This window comes from Pelobates fuscus, chromosome 8, assembly GCF_036172605.1.
Source record: "Pelobates fuscus isolate aPelFus1 chromosome 8, aPelFus1.pri, whole genome shotgun sequence".
In the NCBI taxonomy this organism is placed as follows: Eukaryota; Metazoa; Chordata; class Amphibia; order Anura; family Pelobatidae; genus Pelobates; species Pelobates fuscus.
In genome coordinates this window covers 123,431,723-123,448,074 of record NC_086324.1, presented here as the reverse complement: position 1 = coordinate 123,448,074, position 16,352 = coordinate 123,431,723, and the positions used below count along the sequence as shown (strand labels likewise).

Below are 16,352 nucleotides of genomic sequence, written 5' to 3'. Positions count from 1 at the left end.
TCTATGGGTTAAGCAATACCTAATTTTTGCTTTTAAGTTTGTAAGTGGATATTCATTTAACTGCAAATATTTTAAATGCAGTGTACACTATATATTTGGGGTTTTATATGTATCATGGAGAAGAAACTGTTATCAACATATCCTAGAGTGGGGATTATACCACTCCATGCTGTTTAAAAGATCCATTCAGAAGGTTCTATTACATGTGAGTACAATTTAATTCCCCTATTTAACTGGCGCATATTATCCCGAATTACTAAACTATATAGTATTATTAATGTGGTTGAATTTTTATATGTTGGACTATCCACCTGGCTCAAGATAGTAACGACATACCCTTAAGCAGGGATTGTACTGCTCAAACACATCAAATCAGAGCTATCCCATAATTCTACATCTTGTATGTGCATTGCTATCTACATTAGGATTGCAATTGGGCCATTAATTAAATGAACACTAATGCTAGGAATACAAATCTGTGTTCCCAACATTATAGTGTTCTTGTCACGAGTGGAATTATGCCTCCCCATTTAGCATAGAAAGAGTTTAAAAACAAAAACAAAAACAAAAAAAAACCCACCCCATTTAAACACCTTAAGGACAGAGACAATTTTACACGTTGTGATCAAAACAAAATGTAAACAAAACCTGAAATTTGCGCTAGATGTCTGTTCAACCTTAATTCATCTCTTTCATATTAAGTGCACCCACACTTATTATATATAATTTTATTCAGGAAAAACAGGACTTTCATTTACATCAAATATTAAGCTATGAAACAATTTAATATGAATAAAATGTTACAAAAAATGGGAGAAATTAAGAATGTTTTTTTTTAATATCTGCATGGATTTTTTCTTTTCTTTTGGACAATCTTTATTTTTAAAAGTTTTGTACATGTTTAGAAAGAACGTGTTAACCAAAAGTGCCTTGACGTCTTTAAGGCATATATAAGAGAGTAGAATCCTAACATCGTGTCTCCAGTCAATTTCGGTATCAGATGTGTTACATAGCAAGAAATAAACAGATTAACTTCCTCTTGTTTTCTGTGCTGACTGATTTACCACGCCCGAAGGCCCTGGATGTACTATTGCTGTTGGTGTTAGTGAGTGCGTGCTTGTTTCTGTAGGCCGCCTAGATCTATCCAAGTAGCCCAGTTAGTCACTGGTTTGTGGGTAGTCTGTTTGGCACCTAAACTGTTTTCTGAACGTTGGGATCTTAGCTAAGGTAGTGTGTCCAGGGTTGAATCTGAGGTTGGCGTCAGAGGTTCTTTTCTAGTTTGTGTGTCTTTGGGTCTTAGTTGACTGGTAGGTTTTGTCGTGGGTAAGCCAGTGGTGTCCTTTGGTTGTCGTTTGGGCCCTTGGGCCCCTTACCTTAAGCCTCACTCATGTAGCTCTTTTGCCCTTTTCGGCACTGCATGGAATTTTAACTGTGAAAGTCATAAAACGGTTTGCTGTTACTGCAACAAGGTACACATAAATGGATTCAGCAATGTCTCACGAGTAAAACAGTACCGGTTTGTACAGGTTTAATGGTATTTTGGATAGTTACAGGGTCAAATATAGCACGTCACATTTTCCAGTTTATTCACATTGAAATTTGCCAGACTGGTTATGTTGCCTTTGAGACCATTTGGTAGCCCAGGAATGAGAATTACCCCCATGATGGCATACCATTTGCAAAAGTAGACAACCCAAGGTATTACAAATGGGGTATGTCCAGTATTTTTTAGTCACAAACACTGGCCAAAATTTGTGTTAGAATTAATTTTTTTTTTACATTTTTCACACACAAATATGAACGCTTTGGCCAGTGTTTATGATTAAGTGGCTACTAATAAAGACTGGACATACCCCATTTGCAATACCTTGGGCTGTCTATTTTTGCAAATGGTATGCCATCATGGGGGTAATTCTCATTCCTGGGCTACCATACGGTCTCAAAGGCAATGTAACCAATCTGGCGAATTTAAATGTGAAAAAACTTAAATTTAAGTCTTATATTTGACTAACTTTTGAAAACATAAAACCTGTACATAGGGGGTACTATTATACGCGGGAGACTTCACTGAACACAAATATTAGGGTTTCAAAACAGTAAACCTTATCACAATTATATCATTAGTGAAAGTGACGTTTGTGTGTGAAAATCGCAAAAAATTGCACTTTAACGAACGATATCATCATTGTGATACATTTTACTGTTTTGAAACCCTAATATTTGTGTTTAGCAAAGTCTCCCAAGTTAAATCACTTAATTATGTATAAAGATTACATAAATATACACGTAGAATATACATTTATGTAAATTCTACATGTGTATTTATGTAATGTATGCAATTGTATGTATAGATGTATATAATTTTATATTTATTTATTGATATATACATAATATTTAATTTTAAGTGTATTTTAGATGTATAAATATTATATACAGATGCTCCTCACTTTTACGACCGACCGCTCGGAGTTACGACGAGCGCCGTGCGACTCAAGTTCTGTAGTTTTCATGCGAAATACAATAAAAATTTGTGAAATTCCGTTCAGTAGAAAACTCTTAAAAATAAACACTGTTCAGTAAGAGTAAAGTTTTCTGAAGAAAAAATTCCGTACTTTTCTGCACTGTCTGACAGAGAAGTACTGAGCAATACAGTATTCTGCCAAAGAAAAGATCTGTGTCTGAAAAACATGTCGGCTAAAAAGAAGAGTATGTGACCTGGAGGAAGCACCAAGAGAAGGAAGGCTATTTATTTTGACAAGAAAATGAAAATAATAAAGGACTATGAAGCTGGTAAAAAAGTTAATGTAATAGCACATGACTTGGATCTGGCGCATTTTACCGTTTCAACGATATTAAAGGATAAAGAGTGAAAGAGGCAGTGAAAGCATCAGCAGGATTTAAAATCATTACCAGGCAGCAGAAAGGCCTCATTCATGAAACTGAGAAATTACTGGCGATCTGGTTGACCAGATACAAAAAAAGAATGCAGATGAGCCTGCTAATAATTTAAGCCACATACACATAGAAGCTAAAACAATGCCCGGTTTCATCGCTTTTAAGGACAGGGTGACGTTGCGGTTGGGAGGAAATGTTGCTGGATTCAAGTTAAAGTCTTTACTCATCTATCGCTCAGAGAACCCATGTGCATTCAAGCAGGTAAATAAGCACATGCTGCCTGTTTACTACCTAGCAAATACCAAGGCATGGATGACACAAGCATTATTTGAGGATTGCTTCCTTACGGTTTCATACCCCCAGTCAATCAATATTGTCTACAAAAGGGCATTCCCTTTAAAATTATCCTCCTGCTTGACAATGCTTGGGAACAAGGAACAGAAAAGTGTATACAAAGTATATGGCAAAAAAGCCTAAAAACGTTTTGTGGATAACCTTGAAGGGTTTAACAGAGACCAGCATATTGATGGCATAAAACAGTTGTGGAACTTGCTAATGTGCTTAATTTAGACGAAGTGGAAGATATTGAAGAACTAGTGGAATATGTTGAGGGAGAGCTAACAAACGAAGATTTAGTAGAGTTGGAAGCAAGCAGTACTTGGAAGAGGCAGAAGGAGAGGAAAGAATGGAAAAAGAAGAAAATAAGTTCACTGTAAAGGGGTTAGCAAGTGTGTTCTCGAAAGTGAATGCGGCTATGTTCGAGCTAGAAGGTATGGATCAAAATGTCGAACGGCAAATAAATTACATTTTCCGATGCGATCATGAAATTTATGAAGAAAAAAAAAAGAAACTTACAAAGCAGACCACACTAACTAGTTTCTTCTCAAAAGTGACACCCAGCACCACTATCGCTACAAGTACAGGTACCTGTACAGATACCACTTCCATTTCCTTGCCCTGATCTCCCTTACCTGGGCCCTCTACAGCTGCTGATAACTCCGATGATGACCTTGAACTACTAGGTGCAACACTTTGAGGGATTCGATGACTACTGTACTCTTCATACAGTATTTACCAGTGCACAAAGTCCAGAATTCCACCAAGCTGCTGGAAACATTCCTCAGAATTTTGATCCATGTTGGATCATGTAGTTCCTGCATCCGTCATGCAGAGACTCTCCTGTTCCAAAGTTTTTTTTTTTGTTTTTGTATGAATACAGTATGCACAGTACAGGTAGTAATGTACATATAAAATGTTAATGTTTTTTGCTTTTTTGGGCACTTCCTTATAATTTTTGCACTGTACAGGACAGGTACTGTATTTTTATGTTAAGTACGTACTGTAATCTACATACTGTACATATTTAAGAAATGTAAAATAAATCTTTCGCATCACGTTTGAGTTTCCTTTGGATCTTTTCTTTGTCTGTAACAATGGTAATGTGAAGTACAGGTACGGTACTGTACCGGTACATACAGAATCGAATCTCAAAAGTGGCACTGGTAGATTACTGTACATTGCGTACAGTATTTAAAGAAACAATCCAGGTACAATAACTACTAGAGCTCTCTGTAGTGTTTATTGTTTCAGGGGTGCTATGGTGCCCCAGTAGTAAGTAGTGAAACCGTTTAAGAACAGTTTGACAATTTACCTGAGGAACGTCGAGATAGGAGCTGTAGAAGGGGTAGGGCCTGTGGTAGCGGATATGGGCAGTAGTGTGTGTGTGTGTGTCTGTGTGAGTGGTGCAATGTTTTGGGAGTGCAGTGTGTGTTTGTGAGGGTACAGTACACATTAACACAAGTTTTTTGGGGGGTAACTGCAGCAAAGCTCCGAGCTTGCGAGAAGAGAACCCAGTGGAGCTGCAGGTTAGAGCTCCTGGGTCCTCTCTCCCTCTCTTGCTGGCTGCCCAGCAAAGTGCATGTGGGCCGGTGAGGGAGATCTCTGATCTCCCCTCCGGTCTGTAAAGGCACACAGCATGGCCAACGCTAGCAGGGAGCGCTTCGGCGCTGCACTGCAGTATTTTCTCAAGGACACACACACTTTTCGTCACTTGCCGCTGGATGTCCTCACGCTATGCATGAGGACATCCAGCGTTACCCGAAACACCATAGGAAAGCGTATGTATTACGCACTGTACTATACGTACTGTACTATGCCTTCCTATCAGTGATGCAAAGCTATTCTCCATCGATTGAATCCATGGTTTGTCTAAGAGACTTCCGTGTCATGTGACAAAGTTTTACTCTGGCAATGAGCAAAAGCGCCTCTAGTAGCGGTCATACTGGCAGCAAATAGAGGAGGACTTAATACTACAACGTAAACATTTCTGTTTCTTAACAACTGTACTGTTTCACACTGCGGGGTTATGGGGGCAGGGACACTGGACTCTGACCACTTGAGAGTAAGTAGTGTTCCATTTGTTTGGAGACTGGCTGGGCAGCAGTGTTTGCCTGAGCTGTCTGCTCTGGTCAGCCTCATTATTAATTTCCCACCATTCTGCAGACATGAGCTAGAACTTTAGTGCTGATGTTGGTCTGTTCATACAAAGCAGGTTAGGGACCACCATGTAACATGTACTGGGAGAAAGAGGTGAATGTGTATCTATAAGTATCCGTTGTATGAGTGCAGCTGTGTGTGCGCAAAAGAAAATGTGTAGTTGTGACCTTGTATAGGAATATAAATCTGTGTGCAGAGGTGCCTGGAAGCATTGATCTGTAACCCAATGGGAAAAGACATCCCGACTAACAAATTGGTATTAAAAAAAAAAAAAAAAAAAAGGGGGGGGAGGGGGTGGGGGGGGGGGATTAATTGTAAACCGTGTTTTAACTGTAATCCATTTTCAAATTTGGAATGTTTGTTAGAAATGTTAACTTTCTCAAACGTAGTGACCAGATGTAACTTTTTTTTTTTCATTTTAGAACTTAAACAAAAAACAACTTCAGTTTACTTATGCCTTGAACGTAATGTATTGGTGCATTTTAGAATACCACTGTTAACAAAATAAATGTATAATACAACAAGGGACAAACTAATGAAAGTAACAATCCAAAGTAAAAAGGTGTTTATGTTTAATGCAAATAAGTACAAAAACAGTAATCTTAGCATTATAAAGCTAAGCAATAATAAAACAAAAAACATTTTTAGGAATATAATTCCCTTCAAGATCCCAACTTGAAATTCTGTATGGATAATGTCAAAAGGTTAATCTAATCCTTTGTATTAAATTTTTGTTAATTTTTAAAGATTACAATGCCTGATTGGACTGCACATGGTCCAATCAAATGCTTCTCATAGAGAAGCATTTGATTGGACATTTCTTCCAGGTCAGAGAAAAAGCTGCTCCTTTGTTTATTAATGACCCATGTCGAATTACATTTATCCACCACTAGTTACTTTTAATGATATGCAGAGTATCCTGACCCCTTCATTTGTTTGCGTTAAAAATAATAACATTTAATTTTTTTTTTTAAACCTACACTCAGTCTCCAATAATTACAACAAAAAATATTAAACAGAAAAAAAAAGTATATATATTCAGACCCTTCACTATGACATTTAGAATTTAGCTCAGATGCATCCCATTTATCTGGATCATGTTTGATATATGTTTTGTCTGCTTTGATTGGAGTAAATAAGTGGCAAATTCAATTGATTGGTCATGATTTGGAAAGACATACATCTGTCTTTATAAGGCCTCAGTTGTAAAAGCATATTAGAGCAAAAACCAAGTCATGAGGTCAAATGAACTGCCTGCAGATATAAGAGACATGTTTGTGTCAAGGCACAGATCTAGGGAAAGCTGCAACAATTTTGGCTGTATTGACGGTTCCTAATAGCACAGTGTCCTCCATAATACTTACATAAAATAAGTTTTGAACAACCAAAACTGTTCCTAGAGTGGGCCACTCTTACCAAGATCCTTCTCCCGCAGTCTTTGTTTGGCAGAGAGCTTTCTGGGTCATTCTGGGTGAGCTCCAGAGATCATTTGTAGAGATAGGAACAACCATCACTGCAATCCTTAACCAATCTGGCCTTTATGGAAGACTGGCCATAAAGTAGCCTCTCTTCAAAAGAAATGTGAACTCTCAAACTGTGTGAAACAAAATTCTCTGCTCTGGTTAAACACAGATTGAACTGACTGGACTTCATTCAAAGCATCATTTCTGGAGAAAACCATGCATCACTCATCTGCACAGTACCATCCCAACTGTGAAGCATGGTAGTGATAGGCATGCTTTGAGTGTATTTTTCAACAGCAAAGACTGGCTAGTGTTAACGGAAAGCTAAATTCTGTGAAATACAGAGATATGCTTAATGAAATCCTGGTCCAGAGCACCCAGGACCTCAGTCTTTGCCACGAGTTCACCTTCCAATAGGACAATAATCCTATGCACATAGCCAAGACAACTCAGTTGTGGCTTAGGGAAAACTCTGTGAATGTTCCTGAGTGGCCCAGCCAAACTTTGGACTTGATACTAATTGAACATATCTTTTGCTTTGGCACAAGGGAAGATTGAAGTGAATACATAAAAAATAAAAAAAATAAACAATTGTTGCATAAGACTAATGTTGCGAAAGTAACCTAGCACAGACTTCCATGGAATTCCCGAACCAAACTGGGTGGTTTTTGGATATGTTGATCCCCCAGATCGGGGCTATCAGGGGATGTGACTTTTGTGGAGTTTCCATGTGTTTTAGGGGTACTTTCGGGAGGTTGTTAATATGTATGTTTTCTGTGCATGGAGATATTGAGTTTAGTACAGTTCCTGACAATTCTCTCTCAGGCACAGGGGAAGGATTACCTTGTTTTGTGTGGGAATGTCCTGGACCTGAGAGCCAATGAATGTAAAGTGTGTGCTTTGTCATAGTCTCCTCTCAGGTCCAGTGGGGAATGCCACTGGAATATGTATTAGGAAACCCCTTGCATGGGGACTGCCATTAAACAGTTCCTCTTCACCCTCAACATAGAGCCTTGTCTTATGTGTGAAGGGAACAGCTATATTCACTCTGGGGATTGCTATACTCATACTCCCTTGGATTATGATCACTAGCACTTGTAAGAGTGATCCTGCTTTACTCTCTGGATTGGGAGAGGTCTACCCACTGGAAGCTGGATCCTGGTCTTGGGTCCAGGGTGGATAGAGAACAGTGAGACACCAACAAAGCTGTAACGCTGGCTGCGTGAATTGCGGTGGTTATGGTGTGTAGTGGAGAGCTTGGAAGTACTCTGAGTTACTAGGAAGCAGTGATTGGTGGAGGCACCCAGGTGCCAGACAGTCCGCCATAACGAACATGAAAACGTGAAAAATATGAAAGGTTTTGATTCTGAATGCACTGTACAATTATTTATTTTTCCTCCCACTATAAGATTAGGTATGCGAACCCTTGGAGTCTCAGGTTTAAACATATAATTGGTACAAAAACTGTGAAAGATGCGGGAGAATATTCTATTACCAAATATCACATCTGTGTATCAAAAGAAGTATTAGCAGATAAAGTACGATGAGCTAAAAAAAAAAAAAAAAATGGACATGGTTCAGGTAAGTAAAAACTACCTTCCCCTGCACCACCGGGTCAGTGCACTGCAAAGACCCCAGAGAGTGACAGAGACTCTTTAAATATATCCAAATGCACAGTACTATGCAAACATTTCAGCCACACCCCAGTTAAAAAAATAAAAATAAAAAAAAGGTGTCTGAATCTTCAGCAATGAGTTAAGTGGTCACCTACAATAAGGCTCAGAGAAACACACAATTTTACAAAAAGGACCGATTCAGAAACTAGAGCAGGGGTGCCCAAAAGGATGATCCCCAGATGTTTTCAAACAGGTTCCATGATGTTTTGTCATTCTAAAGGCATTCAAAGCATCATGGGAGTTATAGTTCTACATAATCTAGGGACATACCCTTTGGGTACCCCTGCACTATAGTATGTGACAAAACTCCAGAGATTAAGTTATTAGACTTATGGAAAGAATTTCATGTAAAGCAGAAAATAGGTTTTAAAGGGATAACATTGTTAATTTAAGGGTTAATCCAACCCCCATGACCACTTCCACTTGGTCAGGGTGGTAGGAGTTTGGATGTGTAGTGTTTGAGCTTGAAACTATGTACATCCAGAGTTATTTGCACTTATGTGCTGAGGGATAGTTTCACCTCCATTATACGTGACTTAAGCAGCCAAACACTGTTCTGGTCTGGCTAATGTAATTCTGTGCATATTTTACATCCCTCTTGTCTCTGCTTAAGTGCTGCCCTCCCTTCTCAATGACAACAGAAAATAATCAAGAAACAAATTATCTTTAAGGACCTCTATGTGTAAGCATATACCCCAGACCACTTCATTTTATTAAGGCATAGTGGCCCTTTAGTTTTAACCCTGCAATCTAAAACACTGCTGTTTAGTAGATCTTGCAGTGTTATGATTGCAGGGTTAACACAACACTAGCTGCTTCCCCTGCGATAACAGAGTTAGACTCTGTTCTCAATCACATGCAGCTAATAGAGAGCATTTTTGGCACACAGCATTTTGCTGCGCATGCATATGCACCTCCCAATTCTTCTCTCTAAGGATTAGCATTGGATTCACTGAGATCATCAAGCTTGATAATCTCAAGTAAGGAAGCAGAGCAGCAGGACAGAAATTGTTGTGACGATGGTGTTAACTAAATCACTTTACTTACTTCATGTATGTATTTGTAACGCTATAGTGATTACTTAAACTGGGCGGTGGGAATTTAGCAGAGGCTCACCAATGCCAATGTAATTATTAGTCTCACTTTTTAATGTAGGACAACCAAATAAGTGACCTAAAAATTTCTTCTATATTTAAACAGCTTCGCATTAGTTGCCAACTTTTATTTATACTAATGGGTTGACAGCACTCTGAAAAGTTACTGTTGAGACTAATAAATAGTTTTTGAAATAATTTTATGTAGATTATATAAAGTTTAAAAGTATTATGAAATGAAGCTAAAGGTTTTGATTAAATTTGGCTTGCTAGTAACCCACGGAAACAATAGAACTAAAAATATACAAGAAAGGTGGAACGATATTCCCTACTTTAGCCTTCCACAGAGGAGAATGGAGATGACAGATCTGCAAGAGCTCTTACCGAAAATACAAAACATGCAATTTGTTTCAAGTATAGGTGAGAGATAATACAGAGTTACAAAGATTTTCACAGATACCTTAAGAATCATGTTTTTACTAGAATGATCACTAAATGACAAATATGACTGGTGTTGTGCACAACTATTGCTAGGGCAGCATGGGAAGGTGAAGATATGACCTCCTCACTGACCTATGACAACAAGTTTAATAAGCCCTGAACCATATCAGCCAACCAATATGCTCACCGCAACTGCACAGAATAAGAACTACTAGAAAGTTTCTGCATTACACAAGTTTGCATTCCCTTTTTTTTAAAAAAGAAGAGAAAAAATAGATTCCTCACCAACTGCTGGACCAGGGTGCAAGGTAACAGTGCTTTTGTAGCACTTGCAATTTAGCAAGGATTTAAAGCAGCAGTATTGTTTATTCATAAACTACCTTTCCATTGCCTTTATCATCCTGATCACATACGTCACTGTAAATTCCTCCAGTAGTAATCTATTTTAGAGAAAAAAACAGTAATTTAGGAAACTAATTTCAAGATGTAGCAACAGAATAGTTATTGTTGTAGATTCACCTTTCAAAACATATATAGTGCATATAATGGCAAAACTATAAAGCAAATCCCTGTGTGTGGTTACAATTAAACATATGATTAGAACTAAATCAGAATCAAACTGTGGGATAAAGCCACATATTTTGAAAATCTTTCAAGTTCAGCCCTTGAGTTCAGATTTGGATTCTATTTTCTTTTTAACACTAACAAACTAATAACATCTATGATCACACTCATGGTTTGGTGTCTAAACCATGATGTACTACTTGGATGATGGATTTTAACCTACATGTGGAACTGCTGCTTTAAATTTATGGCCTATATAATTAAGTGCTCTAATTAATGCTTTCTGCAAGCACGGTTAAATACTCAGCACTTGCAATACCACTTCATATTTTTTGGATTGTTGCCTAGTAAACATACTTTGCCTTCTCCTTTAGGATTCAAATAAACTACGTAGTGCCCTCCATGGTTGTCACCGCTGTGAACCAATACAGCATGTAAAATATAGTTTGCTGGATCCTTGGCATCTGGTTTTTGCAGAAATTCGTCAAGTGGCAACTGTTCTGGAAACTCAAACCTGTTAACAAAAAAAGAGGGGGGGGGGGGGAATGGGAAGCAAACATTTTAATGATAATAGCTTTATAAGTGGGGGTTGAGAGATGTAGTTTTAAAAGGGAACCATCATTTTTCAATTAAAGATTGAAAATTACCTATACTTTGTGTTAATTTGTCATAGCATGCCCTTTTTCTTTTAAACTGATTTTAAACAAAAAGCAATTGACATTATTAAAAAAAGAGTCCAGACACAGACAGGGAACACATTGCAAAAGAGCGGGAGAAACAGAAACATTGCTTAATTTCTTCCCTTCAGTCTAAAGTGTCTGTCGCCTCAAACTTATCTTTCTCCTATTGTTTTTTTTTCTCTTTTTCAAAATGTTATTTTATTTATCTTTTTTAATGCAAGACAAAGTAAGCACCCCCTTGTGAAGATTGCCAAGCGTAGGAAAATATATAACACAATTTAGGGACTACCTTGACTTTGTATTTTTCCTATGCTTAACAATCTAGACTAAGGGTGGAGCTTAGAGTAAGCGTCATGTCCTTTATCTAGAAAGATAATGGAGCAAGCCTTTAACTCCAGATTAGTCAAGATTGTCAAGTATAGGAAAAATACATAAGACAAAGTAAGGGCTACTTTGTTTTATGTTGTTAAGAGAAATAGGTCAGAAATGAAGAAAAGAAGAACCGGTTGTGAAATGGGAAGAGAAGAGGAAACAAGAGAAGAGGAAACAATAGAAGAGAGGCCATAGAGTCACTTTATGCTTTGTCTACGCCAACTGCTAGGTGTAGAGTACAGAGCTTGACAGTGAATGTCAGGGATCAAAGATGGATGCGTCCAGAAATAAGACAACGGGATATGAATTTATACATTTAATTTAATTTTCCACACCTCACAATGTCTTATTTGATAACCATTAGGCATGTGTAAAAAATTTGAAAAATTCCATTTAAACCAACCAATTTACAAAATCTGCTAAACAATTGTTTTGTTTTTTACTTTTAATAGGAAACAGTTACAATAATCGTAAAATAAAAGTAAGCAGATGATTATCTAATCAACATGAAATAGGGAGACATGTAACAGTACATGAATAAAGTATTATTACCTTAGTTACCCAAGTGATTTTTTTTTTAGGGTTTTCAAAATAAAACAAGAAAATATACCAATTTTATGAAACAAAATGTTTGCTTAAGTCATTTCCTCTCCACTAGTCCATCAGAGACCTTCCTTGTTCGGGGTTGACATAGCTTTCTTGGCAGAACATATCCAATAAAACCTTGCCACTCCCCTCAGCGGATTATAGCAAATACAGAGTAGTAGGAAACAATATATGGCGAATGAGGAAAAACTAAAGGCTCATTCCTTTCCTTTTATAAACTTATGGGCCACCATGGACTATTACTATAATCAAAAAGGCAAGGTAAGCATCAACATCATAACAGCTTAGCTAAAAACTTTCCTGCCAAATACTTAATAGACAGTTGCAAAATACTAGAACAAAGAGAAATGCTCTATGAAACAAAGTGGTCTCCATTTAAACATGCAAAAAGGCCTACCTGAGGGCTACAGCCAAAATCTTCTGTTACGTTCTTGGTTCAAATAAATGTGTAAACAAGGACTCAATAATTGGTATGGACTTAGTTGTCAATGAAATGCTGGTACTATTTGAACCACCATGTAAGTTAGTGCAGCAGCGTGCCCTTTTGGCAATTTTATGGATTAGAAAATTTGCATAAACAAAGCACTCAAAGCTTTTCAATCCCAATGAAAAAGCAGGATAGGACAAATCACAGCAAACTCAGATCTTACTAGGGTTTCCACCTAGTTTGTTTTTTTACCGGCACAGCTGGTATTTAAGACAAGTGTATTATAAACACAAGAAATGCAATTGTTGGTAATATTTTTTTGCAAGAAGGGTACTCTCTGCACGAAGAGACGGCTCATACGGTAATATTGTTAAAATCAAGCAAATCTGTTTGATTTAAATGGATACTAGAGTGCCAGGAATACAAAGCTGTATTCCTAGCACTATCGCTCCCCCTTCCCATTAAATAAAGGGTTAAAGACCCTTTAATTACTTACCTTAACCCAGCGCCGATGTCCCTCGGTACTGTGACAACGCTCCCCCCTTTCCGAGCTCCCGCGACGAGCGCAGTAATGCGCATGCCTGGCAAGTGCTGCTTGCATTAGACCTCGTCACAGAAAGGTATTGAATCAATGCTTTTCTATGCGGGAAAATAAAAAATCTTACGCTGGCTGTCCTCATGCAGAACGTGAGTAAGCCCAACGTCAGATACCAGACCAAAGGTCCGTTTCGATCCAGTAAGCTCCTCCAGTGGCTGTCTCGGAAACAGCCACTAGAGGCAGACTTAGTGCTGCAATGTAAACATTACAGTTTCTCTGCACTAAGTGCAAAAGGGACACTGCACCTAGACAACTTCAATGAGCTGACGTTGTCTGGGTGCATATAGTGTCCCTTTAAGTAAAATGGACATACAGAATGAACACACTGCTTTACACATTTAGAATGTAAAATTGCCACACAGACAGACAGAGATAATATGCGCGTATGCTGTGTGTTAAGAAAAACACACTGCAACACATACACAGTGTTCCAAACACAGTCAAGACACACTCCCAACACTGTAATTAGCTTTTAATGATTTAGTGAATTCACTCTTCCAAATGTTTTTTGAAAACATTACATAACATCCTGTGATACCATGCATATGTAATTAATTATGCAAGCCAGAATTGCCAGTATTTCCAAAAAACAAATATTTATATTGGTGCAAAAACCTTTCAACTCAACAATATAATGACTACAGAGGGCTGACGTTCAATGGTAGCCTCATGAATAACCAAATAGTTTCTTAAAATAGTTTGGGCAAAGGGAGCCCAATAAAAAATGCTGATTCCAAATAAACGCAGACCAGGATTAGTGATGAAAACAAAACAAATAACCAGCCAAGATATAGGGAATTCAAAAAGCTTTTAATCAATAACACAAGGGTGTTAAAGAGTACATCTCATGACAATACATCTTAAAGGAACACTATAGTCACCTAAATTACTTTAGCTAAATAAAGCAGTTTTAGTGTATAGATCATTCCCCTGCAATTTCACTGGTCAATTCACTGTCATTTAGTAGTTAAAGGGAAACTCCAGTGCCAGGAAAACGATCCGTTTTCCTGGCACTGGAGGGTCCCTCTCCAGTGAAAACCCCTTCAGTCACTTACCTGAGGCAGCGGCGATGTCCCTCGCCGTTGTCTCCTCCTCCGCGCCGCTCCTCCTCTGTATTGAGTCGGCCGGTGGGCAAGACTGACCCCGCCCACCGGCCGAGGAGACCTAATGCGCATGCGCGGCAATGCCACGCACGTGCATTACGTCTCCCCATAGGAAAGCATTGATAAATAATTTCAATGCTTTCCTATGGGGAAATGAGCAACGCTGGAGGTCCTCACACAGCGCGAGGACGTCCAGCGACACTCTAGCACAGGTTTCCTGTGCTATGAAGGAGGAAGTGACCTCTAGTGGCTGTCTAGTAGACAGCCACTACAGGTGGAGTTAACTCTGCAAGGTAATTATTGCAGTTTATAATAAACTGCAATAATAACAGTTGCAGGGTTAGGAGTAGTGGGAGTTGGCACCCAGACCACTCCAATGGGCAGAAGTGGTCTGGGTGCCTGGAGTGTCCCTTTAAATCACTTTGTTTCTGTTTATGCAGCCCATGTCACACCTACCCTGGCTCTGATTGACAGAGCCTGCATGGGAAGAAAAAAAAAACTGTTTCACTTTCAATCAGATGTAATTTACCTTAAAGGAACACTATAGTCACCTAAATTACTTTAGCTAAATAAAGCAGTTTTAGTGTATAGATAATTCCCCTGCAATTTCACTGCTCAATTCACTTTCATCTAGGAGTTAAATCACTTTGTTTCTGCTTATGCTGCCCTAGCCACACCTCCCCTGGCTATGATTGACAGAGCCTGCATGAAAAAAAAAAAACTGGTTTCACTTTCAAACAGATGTAATTTACCTTAAATAATTGTATCTCAATCTCTAAATTGAACTTTAATCACATACAGGAGGCTCTTGCAGGGTCTAGCAAGCTATTAACATAGCAGGGGATAAGAAAATCTTAATTAAACAGAACTTGCAATAAAGAAAGCCTAAATAGGGCTCTCTTTACAGGAAGAGTTTATGGAAGGCTGTGCAAGTCACATGCAGGGAGGTGTGACAAGGGTTGATAAACAAAGGGATTTAACTCCTAAATGGCAGAGGATTGAGCAGTGAGGCTGCAGGGGCATGTTTTATACACCAAAACTGCTTCATTAAGCTAAAGTTGTTCAGGTAACTATAGTGTCCCTTTAAACAATGGGATCTCTTTCTCTGTGAATTTAACTTTAATCACATACAGGATGCTCTTGCAGGGTCTAGCAAACTATTAACATAGCAGTGGATAGAAACATCTAAATTAAACAGAACTTGCCATAAAGGAAGGATAATCATTAGATGACTCTTTACAGGAAGTGTTTAGGAAGGCTGTGCAAGTCACATGCATAAACCAAGTTATTTAACTCCTAAATGGCAGAGAATTGAGCAGTGAGACTGCAGGGGTTTGACCTATACACCAAAACGGCTTCATTAACCCCTTAAGGACACATGACATATGTGGCATGTCATTATTCCGTTTTATTCCAGAAGTTTGGTCCTTAAAGGGTTAAGCTAAAGTTGTTTTGGTGACTATAGTGTCCCTTTAATCTGATACAGAACCAGATTTCATCTATGCATTGTGCTAACAGAACTGTTGACAAATGTCTAGCTTTATCTAAAATCAGAGGTTTAAAAAAACCCTTCCCTTTTCCGCTCCTCTCAGTCCGTGCCTAACCAGTGCCGATCAGTACAGAATTAAGAAGGCTGTGCTCTCCATGTCCATTATCACTGAAACCCTCCTCTAGGTGTCCCTTTATTTGAATTTAGCCTAAAAGGAAAGCAATGTCTGCAAGAGGAAGTAGGGATGAGGGGCAGGCTCTGTTTGAAAACAGCAGTAGAAGCAGCAAGGACAGAGAAGAGAAACAGCCAAAATTAATTGCAGAAGCTTTGGACAGGCAATCCGAGAATGGAGAAAGGGAACAAGCAGTGGAGAGGCAGGGTTTGCACTCTGATATCTAAGTAAATTCTACATATCTGCATTATCCAGAAGATAGGAATCCGCACACTT

The 16,352-nt window shown here is 38.5% G+C and overlaps 1 protein-coding gene across 2 annotated transcripts in view; it reads right to left on the bottom strand.

Annotated features, from left to right (window-relative positions):
• USP7 (ubiquitin specific peptidase 7) overlaps positions 1-16,352 on the bottom strand; it is a 113,318-nt gene that overhangs the window by 47,005 nt on the left and 49,961 nt on the right. The window contains exons 13-14 of one of the 2 annotated variants that reach the window (XM_063430282.1): positions 10,987-11,143; positions 10,446-10,505 (exon numbers count right to left, since the gene is read on the bottom strand). In XM_063430282.1, coding sequence (XP_063286352.1) covers positions 10,446-10,505; positions 10,987-11,143 — 217 coding nt within the window. The remainder of the gene's footprint in view (positions 1-10,445; positions 10,506-10,986; positions 11,144-16,352) is intronic. The other variant, XM_063430283.1, reaches the window with a different exon arrangement.